The sequence below is a fragment of the Cyrtonyx montezumae genome, unplaced genomic scaffold, assembly GCF_038088225.1.
Source record: "Cyrtonyx montezumae isolate F1298 unplaced genomic scaffold, pur_monq_1.0 scaffold_7, whole genome shotgun sequence".
Classification (NCBI taxonomy): domain Eukaryota; kingdom Metazoa; phylum Chordata; class Aves; order Galliformes; family Odontophoridae; genus Cyrtonyx; species Cyrtonyx montezumae.
In genome coordinates this window covers 18,107,698-18,127,353 of record NW_027072078.1, presented here as the reverse complement: position 1 = coordinate 18,127,353, position 19,656 = coordinate 18,107,698, and the positions used below count along the sequence as shown (strand labels likewise).

The 19,656-nt window shown below is 35.2% G+C and overlaps 1 protein-coding gene across 2 annotated transcripts in view; it reads right to left on the bottom strand.

The window, feature by feature from the left end:
* LRP2 (LDL receptor related protein 2) overlaps positions 1-19,656 on the bottom strand; it is a 108,286-nt gene that overhangs the window by 53,264 nt on the left and 35,366 nt on the right. For both annotated transcript variants that reach the window (XM_065751109.1, XM_065751110.1), the window contains 19 exons: positions 19,112-19,281; positions 16,603-16,826; positions 15,752-15,958; positions 13,926-14,128; positions 13,175-13,315; positions 12,065-12,268; positions 10,881-11,073; positions 10,334-10,459; positions 9,965-10,095; positions 9,145-9,282; positions 8,439-8,720; positions 7,025-7,264; positions 6,220-6,339; positions 5,732-5,848; positions 4,678-5,055; positions 3,582-3,830; positions 2,468-2,679; positions 1,841-2,025; positions 690-918 (listed from right to left, as the gene is read on the bottom strand). In XM_065751109.1, coding sequence (XP_065607181.1) covers positions 690-918; positions 1,841-2,025; positions 2,468-2,679; positions 3,582-3,830; positions 4,678-5,055; positions 5,732-5,848; positions 6,220-6,339; positions 7,025-7,264; positions 8,439-8,720; positions 9,145-9,282; positions 9,965-10,095; positions 10,334-10,459; positions 10,881-11,073; positions 12,065-12,268; positions 13,175-13,315; positions 13,926-14,128; positions 15,752-15,958; positions 16,603-16,826; positions 19,112-19,281 — 3,749 coding nt within the window. The remainder of the gene's footprint in view (positions 1-689; positions 919-1,840; positions 2,026-2,467; positions 2,680-3,581; positions 3,831-4,677; positions 5,056-5,731; positions 5,849-6,219; positions 6,340-7,024; positions 7,265-8,438; positions 8,721-9,144; positions 9,283-9,964; positions 10,096-10,333; positions 10,460-10,880; positions 11,074-12,064; positions 12,269-13,174; positions 13,316-13,925; positions 14,129-15,751; positions 15,959-16,602; positions 16,827-19,111; positions 19,282-19,656) is intronic.

The following is a 19,656-nucleotide window of genomic DNA, read 5'->3' as shown; positions in this document are numbered from 1 at the left end:
TACTGCCCTGTTGAAGACGATGATTCAATGAAATTTCTGAAGACTAAGGCATGAAAGATTGCACTTGTTTCTAATACATGAGAATTGTCTGCCTATTCAAGATAAATGGGTCCCAAAGTTCAATTCTTAAAAATACAGTTATTTATACCAGCATATGAGAACAACTAAACTGTTGTACTGGTACTCCTGCCAACTGACAGCAGTACTTAAAGATATCCTGACAGAGGTACAGTCTTCTCAGTACTTCCAGCACATAGTAAATCCTGGCAGCAGATCATCCTCTGCTGCTGTTAAGATAAGCTGCAGTCATCACTGACAGAAGGTGACAAGGGAAGTCCTCCAGAGTGTTTTTTTGTTTTTTTTTTTAATTGTATTGCAAATACAGCAGATAGTAACTGCAGCGTCAGATGCCACTTTTAGACTTTACACTTGTAGACAGAACAAATGAGAAGGATCTAAAGAATAAGTCTACACTTAGCTCTAGGATCCACCAAAGACCTGAAAAATGGAATAGTTTATGTAATTCCTCATTTTCTAGCTGTAACAAGCAGCTAAAATACTTCACTACTTAATTCACCAGAACATTTTGGAAAAAAAATACATATTCAAGGCTATGATAGTGCAAATATTAGTTAACAGTGTATTTCAGCAAGGATACAGGAAAACACTTTTTTTAATTAATGTCTTACCAAGTCACTCGCAACCACCTGTCGTCTGTTGTTCCCATTGTAATCACAGAAGTCAATATAATCAAGATAAGCATCAGCAAAATAAAGAAGTTTATTTGGGTAGTCAATGGAGAGTCCATTGGGCCAGTAGATTTTGCTGTTAATAATCACTGTTCGGAATTTGCCATCCATGCTGGCTTTCTCAATTCGTGGGTTTTGGCCCCAGTCAGTCCAGAACATCACATGAGCACTGAAAAAAGTAACTTAAGAGTTACCAATCTGAAATAAAAAACAACAAAAATCCTGCCTACAAAGCTTCATTAGACCAAAAGTAAAAGAAATACTTTTACAAAATATCTTAACCAATGATACTGAAATCACTCAGATCAGCAATATGCTTATTCAAGATATTATCATCATTTCTGTTGTAAAAAATTTCGAATACCTCTAAAGCTATTTTCTTTTGTAAACACAAGAACAGTAAATACAAGTTCCTGTGTTATCAGTATTTTTCAGTGTTGACTGTAACGTGATTCTGTTTCCTAAATACTATCTTGATGTGTGTTTGTGCTTTCACGGGCATGCACTGATAGTGCTAAGAGCACTATAACTGAAGAGCTCCATGTGGCTAGCAGTAAGCAGAGTTCAAGGCACTGGAAAGCACATAAAACACAAGTCTACAACATGAACAATTCAAAACATAAAATTTTATTTACTCTATTGTTGCTCAAAACAGGAAGGCATTGTTGTGATGACATTAACTGTGACGGCCATTATTTCTCATCTGGGGCTACAAGGGAACCTGGTCTTTGTCAGTAAGAATAGGAAGGCACACCACCTTCTGTTGAATATGTAATTGTGGCATACAGTTGACTAATAACAATATACAAAAAATTTTAATTTAAAGTTTGCACCTAGGCAGAAAATACAGGAAGATTTATTTCTGAGGAAGACAAGTATTTTGCTGGAGCAAATCAGATTAACAGATTATGAATAATGACCATTTGAAACTAAATATTAAGTTAACACTGTAAACACACAACTTTAAAAAAATATTTTCAGTATTCTCTTCCACTTATCATTTACAATTACAATACAGTTGGACATATCTCAGGTTTGAATTTTTTTTTATCAAAATATGTATCTTTTCAAAACAAACAAAAAAATCTTACTCAGTTCTGGGATCTAACACGAGTCCTCTTGGGTTTGTCACATTTTCACTTATCAGCACAGTCCTGTGGCTCCCATCCATTTTAGAGACTTCAATTGTTTCCAGAACAAAGTCTGTCCAGTAAAGATTACGTCCTACCCAATCTACTGCTATGCTTTCAGTCACTGTGACACCACTGTCAAACACCTGTTAACAACAAATTAAAAAAAAAAAAAGAGAGAGAGAACAAACTAACTGTTATCACTTTTTCACATTTCTCTACAAATACAGAAAACAGGGAAACAAATCTCTACTGTTTGCTAGGCCACTTATACAGAATGAGTCCCAGAGTACTTACTAGGCATATACCCAACTCTTACTAACTTTAGCCAGTCTATTGCAGAAGTGTGGACATACTATGGGGAAAATCAGTTTACAGTCTAGCATTACAAAGCTTCCCAAAAGCATTCAGGTTCCTTTTTCAAAAAGGTATAGGAAATGTTAGCTTAACATCTACTGAGTTTTTTCACTTAGTCTATGTTATCTCCCTTCTTACTACATGGGGATCTGCCTCTTCCCTTAAGTGGAGATACGGTCTCTTCATTTTATTTCAACAGTGAAGGGACAAGTGAAACTCGGTGAAACTTACTATTTTTCGGTCAGTCCCGTTTTGGTATGCACTCCAGATTTTATCCTGTGTTGTATCAGACCAAAAGATACGATCTGAGACTGAATCAAAATCAATAGCCACAATATTTCTCCCATCCCTAATGAGAGAATATATACTGTGTGACTGAGAGGTGATGTTGTCCACGACAATTTGGTTACGACTTGCTACTAGCAAAAGAAGATTCCCAGACTCTGTTAAAGAAAAAGAAATTTAAATAAGCTACTAAGCTACTAACAGCAGTTGTCAGACAAACAACATCAAATAATTTGACATGGTCTGGTAGCATCAAAGTAGTTATATAGATGCATGGATTGAAATGGCAAATTCAAAATCAATTCTCAGGCAAATACATTCTATCATATCTACTCTGTCCATCTTGACACCTTGGGATCTACTTTGGCTTTCTTTTATTCTTTCTCCATCATTTATTTCAACAGACTCTCCTTCCAGTTTTGTATCTGGACCTTGGGTTATCAGTTTGCTGCTGACATCCAGAACTTACTTCCCCCTGAGCCACCCTCAACTTTCAATCCTGATTCAAACTGCAAAGGTCAAGTGCAACAAGTTAGCCTTCTCAGTCTGCAGAACTCGAGGATATCCCTAAATCAGGAACCCAGTGGTAACAATGGGTTTATGGTTCCTCTGTACAGCTAGCATGCTATGTAAGAGATACTGAATGACAGAGAACTAGGCCAGGTCAGCGTTCCTTGCTCTCTAGAATTATGACCATGACACAGGCATTAAACCTCATCAAAAGACTTGGATTTAAACACCCTCTATGCATTGAACTTCATAAAAGAGAAGATTTTAACTCATGGTTTAGAGGTGCCTGGCACTGCATTTCTTCAGAATATTATTTTTTACTATTGTGGAGTTAATAACCCAGGGTGCTAATTTGAATATTACATTTTAATAAAATAATAGTTTCCAATTAACCCCTCAGGTGGCAGTTTCAGTACTCAGGATGATCTGCTATGAATGACTGAGAGTGGCTGTTGCATCCGCTCTTTCAAAAGATAAAGTACAAGAAAGAAAAAAATGGACATTTGCCAGCCCTACTGTCATCCATTACGCTGACACCAGTATTCCTCACCTGCCACTTTACAAGTTCTCCCATTGGTTTCCAGAATGTATCCTTCATCACAGTAACACCTAAAAGATCCTCTCTCATTGTAACAGTGCTGACTACAAAAGCCTGGAGGGTCACATTCATTAATATCTTCACAGGTCTTAGAATCATTTGCAAGCTGGTAACCAACAGGACAAGTACACTGAGCTCCAAAGGGTCCTTGAATGCATTCATGAGTGCAGCCTGCATTATTATCGGAGCAGCTCTCCTGATCTGAAATGGGGTTGAGAAAAGAAATAAGCATATAGTTAACTAATATTTTGCTGTTGCATTACCAGCCAGAAACTGCTGTTAAAACATGCTGCACAATCATCAGTTATGTACGTAAGGCCAGATTGAGGCTCTTATGCAAAATACAACATACACAATGCATACAAAGGCAAATAATAATATAGCGTTCACCACTGAATCCTAGAATTCACTCATAACACTGTTTTCAAAAAAAAAACTAATTATACAAAATATCTGCTGTACAACTCCAGTACTAAAATGTGTTAATAAACAATAATTTAAAATCACTTATAATCATACCTGGCTGGGGTTCATCTGAGAATGTGCATTGATTAAAGAAAGAAAGGAAAGAAGGAAGGAAAGAAAGAAAAAGGTTATGATTAAATCAAATCATAATCAACACAAATACAAATGCTAGCTACACATAAGCTTTTAGATTTTTTTCATGATTCTTGAAATTAGAAATTTAGAAGACAATATGGAAGACTGAATTGCATTTAATCGGAACTTAAGGCATACCTTTCTCTAGTGAATTTGTTAAGAGAACACAAAGCTCATTCCAGTATTGTTATACAAAAGCCTATACTGTAGTCAGTAAAAAATCAGGATATAATTCAGAGTGTAAGAGAGTTCATCTTAAGTCTCATTACATTGCAAGCAAGTTCTGCTTCGTAATTAGTGCATTAATTACAGCGAGCTTACAATTTCTGCTAGAAATGTTGCTACACTAATGATACATGCTGAATATAACTGTTGTATGGATACTCAGCATTTCTGTCTGAAGTCACAGCACATGTAGGTTATTGTAGACACTCGAACAATAACTTACTGCACAATGGGGATTCATCTGCTCCATTAGGGCAATCGGCAGAATTATCACAAACTTTGCTCAGATTCACACAGACACTATGGCCTGGACATTGCCACTGCCAGCTGGGACACCGGAAGGGCTGTGTGGGACAGTCTCTCTCATCACTCATATCCCTGCAGTCATTATCACCATCACAGATCCAAGCTCGGTAGACACAGTTGCCATTGTCACAGCGGAAAAGGGATGGAGGACACGTCCTGGCAGGACATCTGTGATGTTCATCTGATCCATCTGCACAGTCAAGATGGCCATCACATTCCCAGTTAGCAGGAACACAATTGCCATCTGATTGGCATTGGAATTCATTCTGGTGGCACATTCCTGGTGGTCTTGTAGCTAAAACAGTGACATTCAACAGTTCAGAAACTGGAGATGAATAATTACTGTTTTCAGTTCTTCTCTTGCTTAAGTAGTTACAACACTGTAAAAAAACTCTTGTTTTTAAATCAGACTATAGAATTATGATCATTAAATCTCCCTCACATTCCAGAATTTGGCCAAAATGAAATTAACTCCTACTTTATAACACAGTGAACAAAGCAATCTACAGTTATGCTTTCAGCAAGCACACATTGCTATCTATGTATACTGATATCTATGTACATACCCAATGCAAGAAGAAATTACTCTCTAAGTTTTCACATCTCATGTTGAAAAATACTAACTTAAAAGTTAGTATTTTATCTCAAGGGAAAAATATATATATATATAACTCTCATACAATGAAGATTTTCAGCTTTCTAGCTGAACAGACTTTTAAGCCTTGAGACCAAGATACCAAGTAAAACAAAACTTAAGAGATAAAAGGAACGCAGGCTCTACTCTTTGCCAGGAAACTACTCTTCAGCTGAAATCTACTGTGATTTAAATTTCTGCTCAGAACTATTTATAGACAAGTTTACCTAAAAATAATTTTGAATAACAATATTTCAAATTATCTGATATAAATGATCAACAAAATTTTGAGCAGCATCACCTAATAAATGAAGCTTTTCAGCATCCCTATACTTACGGCAATTGGTCTCATCTGAGTGATCATTACAGTCAAAAACACCATCACATTGGTAGTAAGAACTGATACACTGGTCTCCACTTGCACATTTAAACTCCGTGCCACTGCAATTGTATACTAAAAAAAGAAAAACATTAGTTACTTTATTTTGTAGAGGTAGACTGAACCATATTTTTCTACTGCTGCACAAGGCAGCTATGGTATCAGAAGTCCACACTGCACTAAAAACCATGATTTCAATGGGATGAAGAAAATGCAATGACTTTTAAATCTACAGAAAACTTTGATTTCAGCCTCTGTAACCATTCAAAAGATCAAACAACTTACTATAAATGCTAAAACAAGTATCATAAACAGACCTAATTTATGGATAGGTTTATTATGCCTATTTGCTATCTTAGAGCTCATAATATGAGGTCATCAAATAAACTTCAGGGCACAACAGTAAGAAACAATAAAGCGATAGAACAAATAAGTGTCACACTTACTGCAGTCACGTTCATCAGCACCATCTACACAGTCTTTGTCCCCATCACAGACATAGTATGGATCAATACAGCGGTGGTCTGGACACTGGAACTGCCTGGGTTCACAAGTACCTGTGAAAGCTGTTAAGAATGACAGTAAACATGCCTGTGTTTATTTTGTCTCATCTGAAACCAGAATATTATAGAGTCAATATACAGACAATATCACTAAATTGCAGTGTGCACTGCAGCAGCTAGCAAACATATAAATGACAAACGCTGCTATGTTAACATCAAGAAATCATTTAATCAGATGTAGACTGTGTCTCATGCAAAAGAAACAGACCATTCGATTAGTGAGAAATAATGCAAATTAAAGAATATGAAGAAACTGTCTTACTTCACTGCAAAATATTTACAGATACTCCTGGACAAAAAAAGTCCACGCTAAATTATTTGACCACTCCATTAGTCAATATTGAAATCTCTCATTAAGTATGTATTTAGAATGTGTGAGATCTAGTTTTGTTTTGCTATAAATTGCAGTGGATAACATTATGCAGCATAATGATTAAAACCATCTCAGTTGCAACTCCTTACTTCTTTTTAATGATTTTTCTGCATTCTATGTGGTTCTGGTATCTCAAAGTAGGCAAGTTTTCAACATCTTACATACTGAAAAACATTAATCTCAGTTATATACTAGATCTTTCTTCCTAACTTCGTTTATTGTTCCTGCACCAACAGATATATCTATACAGACAAACGCAAGTGTTCACTGTTTATTGTTTGTTGATGTTTTTTTAAAGACAGTTGAGATACTCACTGCAATTTTTTTCATCTGACCCATCACCACAGTCGTTATCAGTATCACATAGCCAGATCCTAGGAATACACCTATTATTGTCACATGTGAACAGGGTTTCAGGGCATGAAGTGGGTCCTTGTGTGGGACAATGCAATTCATCACTGCCATCAAAACAGTCATTATGTTTATCGCAACGCCATCGACTTGGAATACACTGCCCACTGGCACAGGTGAAAGCTGATGAGGAACAAGTATAGTCTAGACAAACAAACAACAAAAAAAGACGAGGACACTTTTATAACCATCTCCAAAATTTACCTTCCATGAGAGCATATTAAATATATTTAAATATTTACTATGCTTACAGAATATCTAAATTATGCATCAAATTCTAAAAAGCACAGGGCTTAAAATAAAAATGTCAGTCGTGCTGCAGAATTGTTGCAAAATCAAACCAAATTCTTGTATGCTTTTTTTAAGCTGCAAGAATAAAAAGCTATAAATTACTAAGACTTCAAACCAATCTAAAAAGAAAGCAAAAGTCATTCTTCAAGTAACCATGTTTATACTTTCCCAAAAAAGATTTATTCTAAAATATCTTACTAATAAGAAACAGATTTTATGCCTTAGTCATACTTGTTAATTCTGTGCATCAAGGGGTGCATTTTACTGTTTTCTTGTTTTCTTGTTTGTGATTTAAAAGAATTAACTCTGAAGAAGCACCAAACATATAAGATCCAAGAACTCTTCAGTATTTTAACAAATACAACTATTCATTTGTTCTGTCTATTTCACTTTAAATATTATGTGTGAGTTATTTTACAGTAAAACCATGAAATGAATTCATTTAACTTTTAACTCACTTCATAATGATAATGGAGATGTAATAAATAGTTCAAAAGTGCCCAAATATAATGAAAACCTGAAAAAAAACCTATTTAATACAATTGTTAAATGAAAGAAAAGTGCTGCTTTGATCTTAGAAGTGGTCTAGGCAATGCATATGGTCTTGTTACTTTTCTTACGGTGCTTTTTAAAAGCCTTCATCTTTATTAAGACTCTTTGTCCTTCTCCATGTATCCAAATAGAACAAAACAGTGATATTCCAATGTCTCTCAAATTTACAAAAAAAAAAAAAAGGACTAAAAGTAGACTTTTTTCTTTAGAAGAGACATCTTTGTTACTATTCAAATGAATGTTGAGAACCTGTTAGACATTAATATTTTCATGCATTCTTTAAGTGTCCACTGTTAAATCCCGTATGAGTTATCTTGTTACTTTTGAAGTAACTTATCCTCCAAAAGGTCTCAGGATTTATCCTCAAATACAACCCTAAAAAATCAGTTTTTTTTCCAAGGAAATCAGGCTGACAGATCAATCTTTCAGAAATAAAATCATCAAATAGTAATTGTAAATTACAGGGAGCACTTACTTAAAGAACCACAGTTTTGTTCATCACTGTTATCATGGCAATCATCAACACCATCACATTGATAGTATCTAGGCACACATCTTCCATTATTGCAGGAAAATGAGTATGAGCCACACTGCAAAGTTGGTGGCTCGTTGGATGGGTCCTCAACACATGTCAGCTGATTTGAAGCCAGCTTCATGCCATATGGGCAACCACAAACTCTCTGAAAATTTGGTACTGGGAAGCAGAAATGGCTGCAGTCTCCATTGGGATTTGTTCCTCTGTTACAGTAGTTAGAGCCTTAAAGAGTGATAAAGAAGATGTTATGTATACACTGTTGATAACAGCTTGGAAGATATTAAAAGTGCAGAGGAACTGCAGAAGAATTAAAAAAAAAGAAAAAGAAGATGCTGTAGCAAAATCTGATTCTGCTTACAATGCAAAATAGGGTGAAGTTCACTGGCAGTAGCAGTAGTAAGTCAAAAATAACCCATTTGTCAAGATTAATAAATAAACAAACATATATGGTGGAGAAAAACTACATACAGTCACAAGTCACTCAAATGTAGAACCTGAAACTGTGTGCTGTGCCTCTCACACTTCACATTCATGACTAAGCAAAGCCATTTTAAAATTTACAATGAAATGTCCTGAATGAATGCCCCAAAATATTGTCTCTTATTCCATATTTCTTATATTTTATCTGGACAGCAAACAAGCTCACCTATTTGAGAATGTGCATCATATGCTTTAACATGCATAACATTACTAATGCCCCTTCTAATAATAGTCATTTCTCCTCCATCAGACTTTCTCACTCGAACTATTCCACCAAGTCTCCAATCAGTGAAATAGGCATAACCTGTTTTGAAAGACATTTAACAAACAGCAGTTACAGTGCAAAATGATAAAATAAAAATAAAAGCATCATGAGATAGAACTGCAAGACATTTCACAGAAATGTAATAATTTTTCATAATTATTTCCTGGAAAAGACTAAAGGACTCCCATCATTACTGCAGCAAAGGTAAAGCCTTCAGTTAGGGACAGATATAACAGGAAAAACAACAACAAAAAAAACCCTCTTAGATTTGCTTAGTGCAAGATGTAACAGACACTACTGACATTTCAAATGCTAAGAGTTTTAAAAATAATTCATTAAGACTACTTTTTTGATAAAGTTAGGATATTCTGAAGAGGTTTTTGCCCAATATCCGAAGGGGTCAGATGACATTATCTTCTTTGCATACACCATAAATCCAATAATAAACTCTACATATGATTAATAAAATCCTGAAATTGCTAATCATCCCTAGAGAGGTGATTTCCTTGTCTGTTCACATCAAGCACCCCAACTTGAAAGCTGTAATTACTACGGCATATCTGCCTTCTTGCACTAAGAGTCAGCTAATCTAACTAAAATGAATGACATATCTATTCAAAACACAATATTGCAAAAAACATTTATCTCACATACTCATATATCATTATATGAACAACATACTGTGATATTAACAGGTAGTATTTTTCAATGCCAGACTTACCACCAAAAATAGTAAGGCCAAACGGGTGAGTCATCTGAGTAATACGATCAAGAGTTCGTCTGTCCAGTCCATCAAAGGTGCTATGCTCAATTTTATCAAAAAAGGCATCCACCCAATACAGTCTTAGAGAACTAGAAATAATGAAAATGTCTTATCTCTTCAAATGACAAAATGTTTATTTTGAAGAACTAACATCTAAAAATAATCCTAAAACAGACAAGATGCTACCAATGCAGGAAAGGGGCAGGGGGTGTTGCCTGAAAAAAATGTGCATTTTACAGGCTTTAATGAAGTTGGGGGAAAAAAAACAAACATATCTTCAACAAGGAAGTGCCAACGCACAGTTTGATGCAACTGTATTGTCCTTACCTCCAGTCAATGGCTAATCCATTAGGCCAGCCTAGAGTTGTATTCACAATCGGTAAGCCATGTGATCCATCACTCCAGGCCCTCATAATTTTAGCAGGACGGAACCAATCTGTCCAAAATATATACCTGAAATAACACACCAGAAGACACATAAGCCCACAAATATATAACTAACAAAAACCTGCATATTTTGCCTTGACCTCCCTCCCCTCCCCAGTTAGTAGCGGTACTGACAATATTTATCCTGAGTACAATGATTTCCAAGATGATCTTAAGTGATTTGTCCCTCTCAAAATTATATATCCATACTCTTTAAACTGTTATGGATTTCATTTAACTGTTTACAAGAAGAAAGAATCAAGCAAATATGCATCCTCCAGGTAATACTTGCAAATAAGCATGAATGTTACAAATACTTTTCTCCCAATCCTTTTCATTTTTGCATACAGTCAAAGAGATACAGCTAGTGTTAAATAAAGTCGAGATGCAGTGAACAAAAAAGTTAGCTTGTTCACGTAGTTTCAAGACAGAATCAAAAACTATTTACCCAATGACAGGATGAACCACTATCGATCGAGGATTATTTAAATTCTGAACAATAGCTCTTCTAGATTTATCTGCAAGCCTCATTACACTTATGCTTCTGTATCGAGGGTCTGTCCAGTATAGATTCTTTGAGATCCAGTCAAAGGCCAAGTCTTCAACACTTTCCACTCTATTAGCTGTCAGAATTTCTCTTCCTAGAATTTACAATATATACAATCACTGTACATGTTCAGGATCAGAAGAAATAACTCAAACGTATTATTGTATTCACAAAATTAATGGTTTTCCCTGGTGAAAACTCTGCTTAACATAAAGTAAATAATTAAATATAAAGCCCAGAGGGGTGCCGTTTGCTCCAGGTGAAGGAAACATATGCTTGAGGAGCACAAATTCAAAAGAGGAGAAATAATAAATAGCCAAGCCAGGAGAAATATCTGTCACTAAGCTTCCACTGGAAGGAGTTTTACAAGTAGAGAAAAGTAAGGACATGGCACTGTTTGGTTCCCTAGTTTCATCCTACTCAACAGCCAGACTGTGCGCTGCAGTCTACCATTACTCTGATCTAAGGCATCATGCAAATTTAGAAGGCTGTATCACAGAATCAGAAAACTGTAGAGTTGGAAGGGACCTCCAAAGATCACTGACTCCAACTCCCTGCCCAAAGCAGGCTCCCTAGACCAGGTTTGCACAGGTAGGCATCCAGGCAGGTCTTGCTCCTGACTTAACATAAATTTGATCATTATTACAATTTAGATAAAAATATTCTTCATACTATCACAAAAGGAACTCCTAAAATCTCATAACAGTAAAGTTCCTTTTCTCTACTGCAGTTTTATGACAAACATCCTGCTCTTCAGGTGGGTAAACAAAAAAGAGAAACTCAGTCTTATACTACCAGAAGGTATAATAGAAAGAGAATGACAAATACAAGTTGTGACAAGTGCTAAAAATTGTTCATTCCCAAGCACGTTCATCAAATTTGTCAAATAACTGAAGGCAATTTTTGACTACTTTCATGAGTTTAATATGAGCTGAATCAACATTTGACAAACATTTTTCGGATCTCTGAGACAATACAGATTGTTCTGTATATGGCACTTATCAATTTTTTGTGTGGCTTTTTAGGGATATACATAGTACTCTCCTTAACTCAATTAGAATATATTTCTTAAGAATGATTCTCACCTGACCCATCAGTTTTCTGTTTATAGATCATGTCTCTACTCGTGTCTGAAAAAAAAATGGTGTCATCCTGAGCCCAGAAGTCAATTCCAACAAAATATGAAGGGCTCCCTGTTACAGGTATGATCACATCTTCTTGGGTAGAAAGATTGAATGGAATTCCCCGCACAGCTAGCTGGGATGAAAACAGCAGAAACTGCTGCACAGCTGCAAAAGAAAAGATGGCCTTTATTTGTTTACAGGGTAAGAAAACTGAGCATTAATTAATTAAAGAATTATTTTCCTTTCACAACACTAATATCCTAGAAATTGAGAAAAAAAAGAATAAGAAAATAGAAATTTAAATATACACAGATTTAAAAAACAAACAGAAAAAAGGAAAACAAAACTCAGCACAGAGTATTAAGTGATGTATCCAGGTCTTCTTTCTGCCTTATTACCACGTTCCTCTTACACCTTTACAGAAAAGGCCTCTATTAACCCCTATTAACCTCATGTTAATCTCTTTACAATCATATATACAAACATAATTTACAGGTTCTGTAGTGCCATCATATAGCCAGACTGTATTTGAGTAGCAAGATATTTAACTCCATGGTTAAACAGTAGAACTGGAGAAAAGTTACATGGCTTAACTTGCCAATAGCTACGAATGGCAAAACTCCCAGTAACAATTCATCCAGAGAGCAGCAGATTGCTGATGGAAGCACACAACCCCGAGTCTGAATCTCTTATTCTTGTCATAAAGGGAGAAGAACAACTTAACTCATGCAAACCTCTAATTAAGCAGGTTCCATGTTCAAATAATGCAAAATCTCCAAGCATCCATGGTTGACTTAAGGGCTAAGAGTTTAATTGTACTGCTGTCTACACATATTCTGCATCAAACTCTCTTAAAATGCTCACAGAAAAGTGGGGAGTTTAAGTTATTATGGCTTGAAATGAACTTCAGAAGATTATGCTTAAAGTTGTCAACAAGAGTTGTAATAGAAAAATATTTAGTCCTTGGCATATTGAAAACATGTTGCTATTGAAGAGAAGAAAGCAGTTCTATAAATATCTCTAGAGTTAATGGAATATTGCTATTCCAACAATCACACGGCCCCTTCTTACCAACACAGTGCCGTCCATCTATGTGTAGATCAAAGCCCAGTATACATCTACAGCGATAACCTAGTCCATCATTATCTGTTTTGTGACTGAGAACACAGATCTGTTCACATCCTCCATTGTTATTTCCACAAGGATTTCTCACTGGAAAACAATACAGACAGGATTGTAACTTCATCTGTCTATGTACTGACATATTTTGATTTTTTTTTTAAAACATTACTTTGATTTTTCAGTACTTTCTCATCATCCACAATGAAATGTGGACTTTATAGGGATTAAAATACATGGAAATCATACAATACTAGTTCCAACCTGGAGTGCTCTGAATTCCCATAAAAGCTAACCAGCATTCAAGTTCTGTACAGGGATACTCAGTGCACAGTACAGGCCACCATCAGGGTGATTATTTTCCAGAGATCTACTTCATTATTATAGGTCACAAAACTCATTCATACCGGTAGTCTTTTCCAACTGGACCCTCACTGCATTGCTTAGGAAGAAAAGTCCCAAATACCAAACCTGTTCAAGTATAACTTTGACTGTTCCAAATACCAACATGTTTTGTAAACCTCACTTTTAAATGTAGCATTTGACTCATTAGCAAGAGCAGCCGGATGAAAGTACTGTGCAAAGAAGACCAGTCCTAAAAATGTATGTACTACAATCATTAGTTCTTTGTCTTTCATTATTTTTAGCCACTTTTCACAGGATAATTCTTAAATCTCCATTAACAATCTTGTCAGTGTCTTACCATATGGCTGTCTGGCAGCATGATAAACTGTCACTCCATACGGTCTCAGTGAAGACTGGTAGATCACTTGAGGGTTCGATTCTGAAAACTTATTAGCTTTCACCACTGCCATTTTTGTCCAGTCAGTAAAATAAACATTGTGTTCAAATAAAGTAATTCCATACGGATGAGGAATTATTGAACCTCCATGAGCTATTGTTCTCCTGTTATAAAGAATTTGTTAATTAATTACAAAATACTATATGAAAACCTTAACAGATTAAAAGGCACAGGATTATTCATTTACACACTATCTTTTGTTTCTGTAGACATAAAAGCAAAAAGTACAAACAAAAAAGACCAAATTAACTGAAGAGATTAAGGTAAATATACAGGACATGTAAGCATAAAAAACATCAAAAATATTAGTGTCTTCTAAGAAAACACATCAAGTAAAAAAGAGTAATCAAAATGTAAGTAAATATTCAAAATTACGGAGAGAAAATTACAGAAAGAGTACAAACAGATGAAATTAAAGATCTCTGTAACATATTAAAACATTCAAGAAGTCTTGAATGCAAAAGATGTATGGGTGCACCAGCCACTTACCAAAAATAAGATAAAAAAAAAAAAAAAAGAAAGATATACAGAAAAGAAGCCTGATCTAGTTAAATCATGCAACAGCAAAGAAAACCTAACACTAGTAAGTTTTATATTTTCTATGCAAGGAATTCTAGCAGTATTTTTCTGGATAAATACTAGGAGATGAGAGACATTTAATCCTCAATATCAATTTTGTGTAGTCTTGCAGGGAGGCTTACAGATCAGATGAAATCTATAGATCTATTCTAATGGTTTTCAGCGTGATTTAAGTTCACTCTGCATGCATAAGAAATGTGATTATGTGGAGAGTAAATTGTATTTTAATATTGCCTGCAGACAATGCCATTGTGCCATTTCCTCTTGCCTGCTTGCACAACATTTAGATTTTTGGTGTTGCTGTTAGCAACAAGTTTTCATCTGCAGAATAACAGACATTTTACTAAGTACCTTCTTGCCTTCCAGAACTGCAAAAACAACCTTGAAAAATACAGATCAAGGAGAAGATCAAAGATACCAAGAGTATTTTTACAATTTTCGAAGAAAAGAATACACTGAGCAATAAATTTGTCAACTGAGCACAGGACTATTTTTCAAGTCACAATGTAAGAAGTATGTTGAAAGCAAACAAGTTTTTCCTGTGATTAAGTAACAGAGACCAATCACAAATGCAGAGATAAGCAGGCTTCTAAACACTACACTTCAAGTCAGAGTCTCATAAAAACTGAAAGGCTCCTTTCTAGCACACTGTGACACTGTTTACCCAGCATCACAACAGGGTGAGTGATGACTTTTAATTTCTGACAGCAAAGATTTATCGAGTATAAAAAGAACAAAACCCAAAGGACTTAATACCCATTACACAAATTAGTGCTTTACAGATTAATAGTTTAAATAAACTCATTTGTGAAAAAGATGCAAACAAAGGATGATGATCTAAGAACGTACAGTATTCAAAAATAATAAAAAGCAGACACTATAAATATGTATACTAACAGTGATGGGCTATAAAAGGGCACCTTGCAAAAAGAGTAACCTGCATTCAATGTAGAAACAGAAAAAGAATGAAAGAGTAATTAAGGATTTTCTACAAGTAGTATGACACCACAGATGTCAATGAATGTCACATTCATTATGTTGTAATTTACATCGTTTATGATTCATATTTTGTTCAACACCAGAACACTTAGAACTTGATGAAAATAATCTATGTATCTATAACCTCCAAGGAGTAATATTTGTCTTACCTCTGAAGCCCATCATAAGTTACAGTCTCGATGTAATCAAACCGGCTGTCAACCCAGTAAAGCCTTTTTGATACAATATCCAGAGTTACTCCAGCAGGCCAGCCTAATTTTGTTTTTATCAAATCCTGACGGTTTGTGCCATCCATGAAGGCTCTTTCTACTTTAGGATCACCAGAGAGACTATCCCAGTCTGAGAAAAATAAATAACTATAAAGGAAAAAAAAAAGTCCTGTGTTTTGTTAAGATTTTACAAAAAAAAAAAAAAAAAAAAAAAGAATCCAGAAAGAAATATGCTTTCACCCCAAAGACCTCAGAACTACTGAGTGTTCTTAGTAAAATACAGACTTAAGTGTGCTGCCAGAAATTAATCAGTGACAAATCCAAGCATTGTGAAAGTGGTATTCATTACTGTACATTTCTCTTGCAAATCACTGAGGATCCATATTTCCAAACACTACTGAATCACACAGGGCTGGAAGGCAATAGCCTCCCCAACTTCACTGTACCACTTCATTTCAGATAATATGATGTCTGTGGATAGTAACAGAAGTATTTATGGATAACTTCTAGTCTTGGAAGCAACTCCACAATCCATGTGTTTTTATGGCTGCTCATGCACATACAACTCCAGTGATAAAAAAAAGTTTCCACACACTGGGAACAAAAGCAGTGTACAGCTCCCCCATAATAATGTACCACGTACAATAGTAGAGGATAGAATGTAAATGTATAAACCATTTTAGATATGATTTTAAAATAACTAGCTTGAGTTTTTTGTTGGTTCTCAAATTTTTCATGTAAATAGAAGAATTTCTGGTACCATTTACTATTAGTTGACACTTATCACTTACCCAACAGTTGGATCAAGTGCTATTCCTCTAGGATTCCCAAGATTTTCAGCAATAAGAGTGACACGGTTTGTTCCATCCAAGTTAACCATATCTATTCTGTTCACACTGGTCTCAACCACGTACAGTTTATTGTTAACCCAATCCACTGCCAGATTTTCAGGAGTATCAACTGAAACATTTAAAACTTCTTGGAAACCAGACCCATCAATATTAATAGAAAAAACCTGCAAACAACACAAATATTATCAATGCCAACATTATATTTTGCTAATCATGAGTCACATGGCACCTATCATCACACAAAGCACAGATTGGCCACTAATAAGCTCTTGACCAGCTTAGGGTTTGGGGGCTGTTTGGTTTTTTCTGTTATGTGTATTTTGTTACTGTCACCCATTCATTTGTTTCACACACAGAAAAATAAAAAATAAAATGGAAAACAATGAAAAATTACAGGAAGTTTGATCTTCAACTAGATTCAACAAAATGAATTAAGCAACAAGCTAAAACAGCCATATGCTTTAGCAAACATGGCAAGTTCCTGGATTAAATAATACATGAGAAAATTGCATCTGCATTTCCCAGAATTTAACAAATACTATTATTTCCATTAATTGAAACACATTAACAGGCTTTAGCAAAGCTCTCATCAGTGACCAGAAACAAGAGGGGGAGTCCTAATTGTACCAAATACCAGAGGAAAATGGCAAGGAAAATTCACTTGGCAACGTGAAGAAAACAAGGGAAATTTCTCTATTCTGACAAAAAAAGAGAAGATTCAATTAGGCTTCCACTTCTTTTTTAAATAAGCCCAACTTAAACAGTATCATGCTCAAGAAATACCATTACCTTAAACACAAGTTCATAGCTACAGGAATAGTATAAATTCACTAACTTCCTAGTATACAGCAATCGTGTGATTCTAACGCTGGATAAATATGTAAAGCTAGGAAACATTATCTTCTTTTTTGAAGCAACAGCATGAAGTCTGAAACATATCTATATGAAAACAGAGATTACCACAAGGAAGCACATGCAAGAAAAAGAACAGCTGAAATGATTGCACCACATAAAGTATTCTTCAGCTCCAGGTAATAATAACCAAGCAAACCAATACCTGTCTAAAGAGTTCATTTGAAATCTCTTATACAGAAGAGTTTATGAGCATTAGGTTAGCAGGAAATACACTAAGTGAGATAAAGGTGGCAATGAATGCAGCCCACAGTTTCCTATTTTAGTCATGTTAATCTTTGAAAACAAAACAAAATGAAGTCAATCCCTTAATAATATCATATAAGCCATCAAGGTGGAAATAAACATCATATGATAATATTCTTAATGTTCTCTTGAGAGCATTCTAGTTAGGATTTAACTAGATTAATTAATCCTAATGAATTACTGAGGATTAACAATATTGGGGTAGATAAAAACGCAGTCCTTGCAACGCAGAGAACAGCGGAAAAAAAAAAAAAAAACATATTACCTTTTGTTTGCAACTTTTACAGAGTGAGATATATCTTCTGTCTCGTGACTGATCACATTTGACCCTGACTTACTGCCAATGCAATTTCAACGACTGTGACCTCAATGCAGTGAAAACAGAAATGCCAGAATTGCAAACAAGCCAAAAAGTTGTGCGCACAACTCCTCCTGTACAACTTGGAAGGCCACACAGTGTGCTTTCCAACGTAACTAATGTGGGACTGCAATGGAAATGCTAACTTTCAGCTATGAGTATAAATTCATAATGACAGTGATATGAAGGTGATCCATAAATGGAGCTAGCAGGAGGCAGACCATGGATTCTCCTGTATGCTGCATGGCAGTCAACATGAGGATGAAGATTCTAGAGTTTTATCATTTGATCTGATTTTTTAATGTTTGTTTGTTTGTTAAGATTTGCTTGGAGAAGAAAGAAAAAGGGTGATGTCTAACTTTCAAAAGGATCTCCAGATACTTGTGTCTTTTTCTTTGCTGTTGCTTTTAAATTACCCTATTTTGTCCTACCTTGAAGCTAAAATATTTCCTCTTCAAAAAAAATGCAACAAAATATTGGCTCATTACACAAAACACTGTCAATATTTGTTATCCAAGTTCAACTACAGTGCTATTTGAAGTATATGAAGGAATTTGATTTTTATCATCTTGGAAGGCACAAAGCTTTTACATTTAAAATGATCATGTTTCAAAAAATTACAAGAAAATTTTGTTCAGTTTTGAAAGAATGTCTACTATTTCTCTTAATTAGTTTTTTGGACTCCATCTCAAATAAAATCAAAAGTTGCTCAAGATATTCCCATACAATAGGATTCTTTGTCCAATATGTCAAATGTAATAGTATAGCTTGAAAAATGCAGCCATTAACATAAAACATTTCAAGGAGCTTTTTTGTTAGAAAACAAAAGCACAGCCAAATTTTGTTCTCAAAAATGAAAGCCTATCAACACATTCTGCCCCTGCCTGTTCTCTACTTCCACATACACAGAAATTTGTTCTTCTCATTACTCACCTTATCTTGCACTGTATCAGTCCAAAAGATCCTATGCAGGTAAAAGTGGAAGTCCACACCAACTGCAACGCCACGATTCTGCGACTGTACCAGAGTACGAAAATTTCTTCCATGAAGATCGCCAATCAGTAAATCACGGCCATTGGAAAAAATTATTGATGCAACACCAGCTGAAAGCAGAGGTGATAAATGTATGACTATTCTATGACAAAGCTATCTGCAAAAGGTCACTGAAATATATTCATACAGGTCATACACAGCAGACACAGGGTTGAACAGATACTCAGACTACAACCTGTGTAGGTGATTCTGTCTGAGTACTAACCTGCTTTGATGCGCCTTTTCAGCCTCGTAGCAAATCAAGCAGCACTGTGTATTTAAAACTCAGTCAGGCAAAACCTTCACAAAATTTTTGTGTGCCTTAAATCCTAAAGATGTTTTCTACTTTCTCATCTCCTTAAAGGAGAGTATAAACTTAAAGAAGTATAAACAAAGATTTTTCTGCCTGACGGGATTCAGATATTGTTTAATTCCAGCAGGCAGGC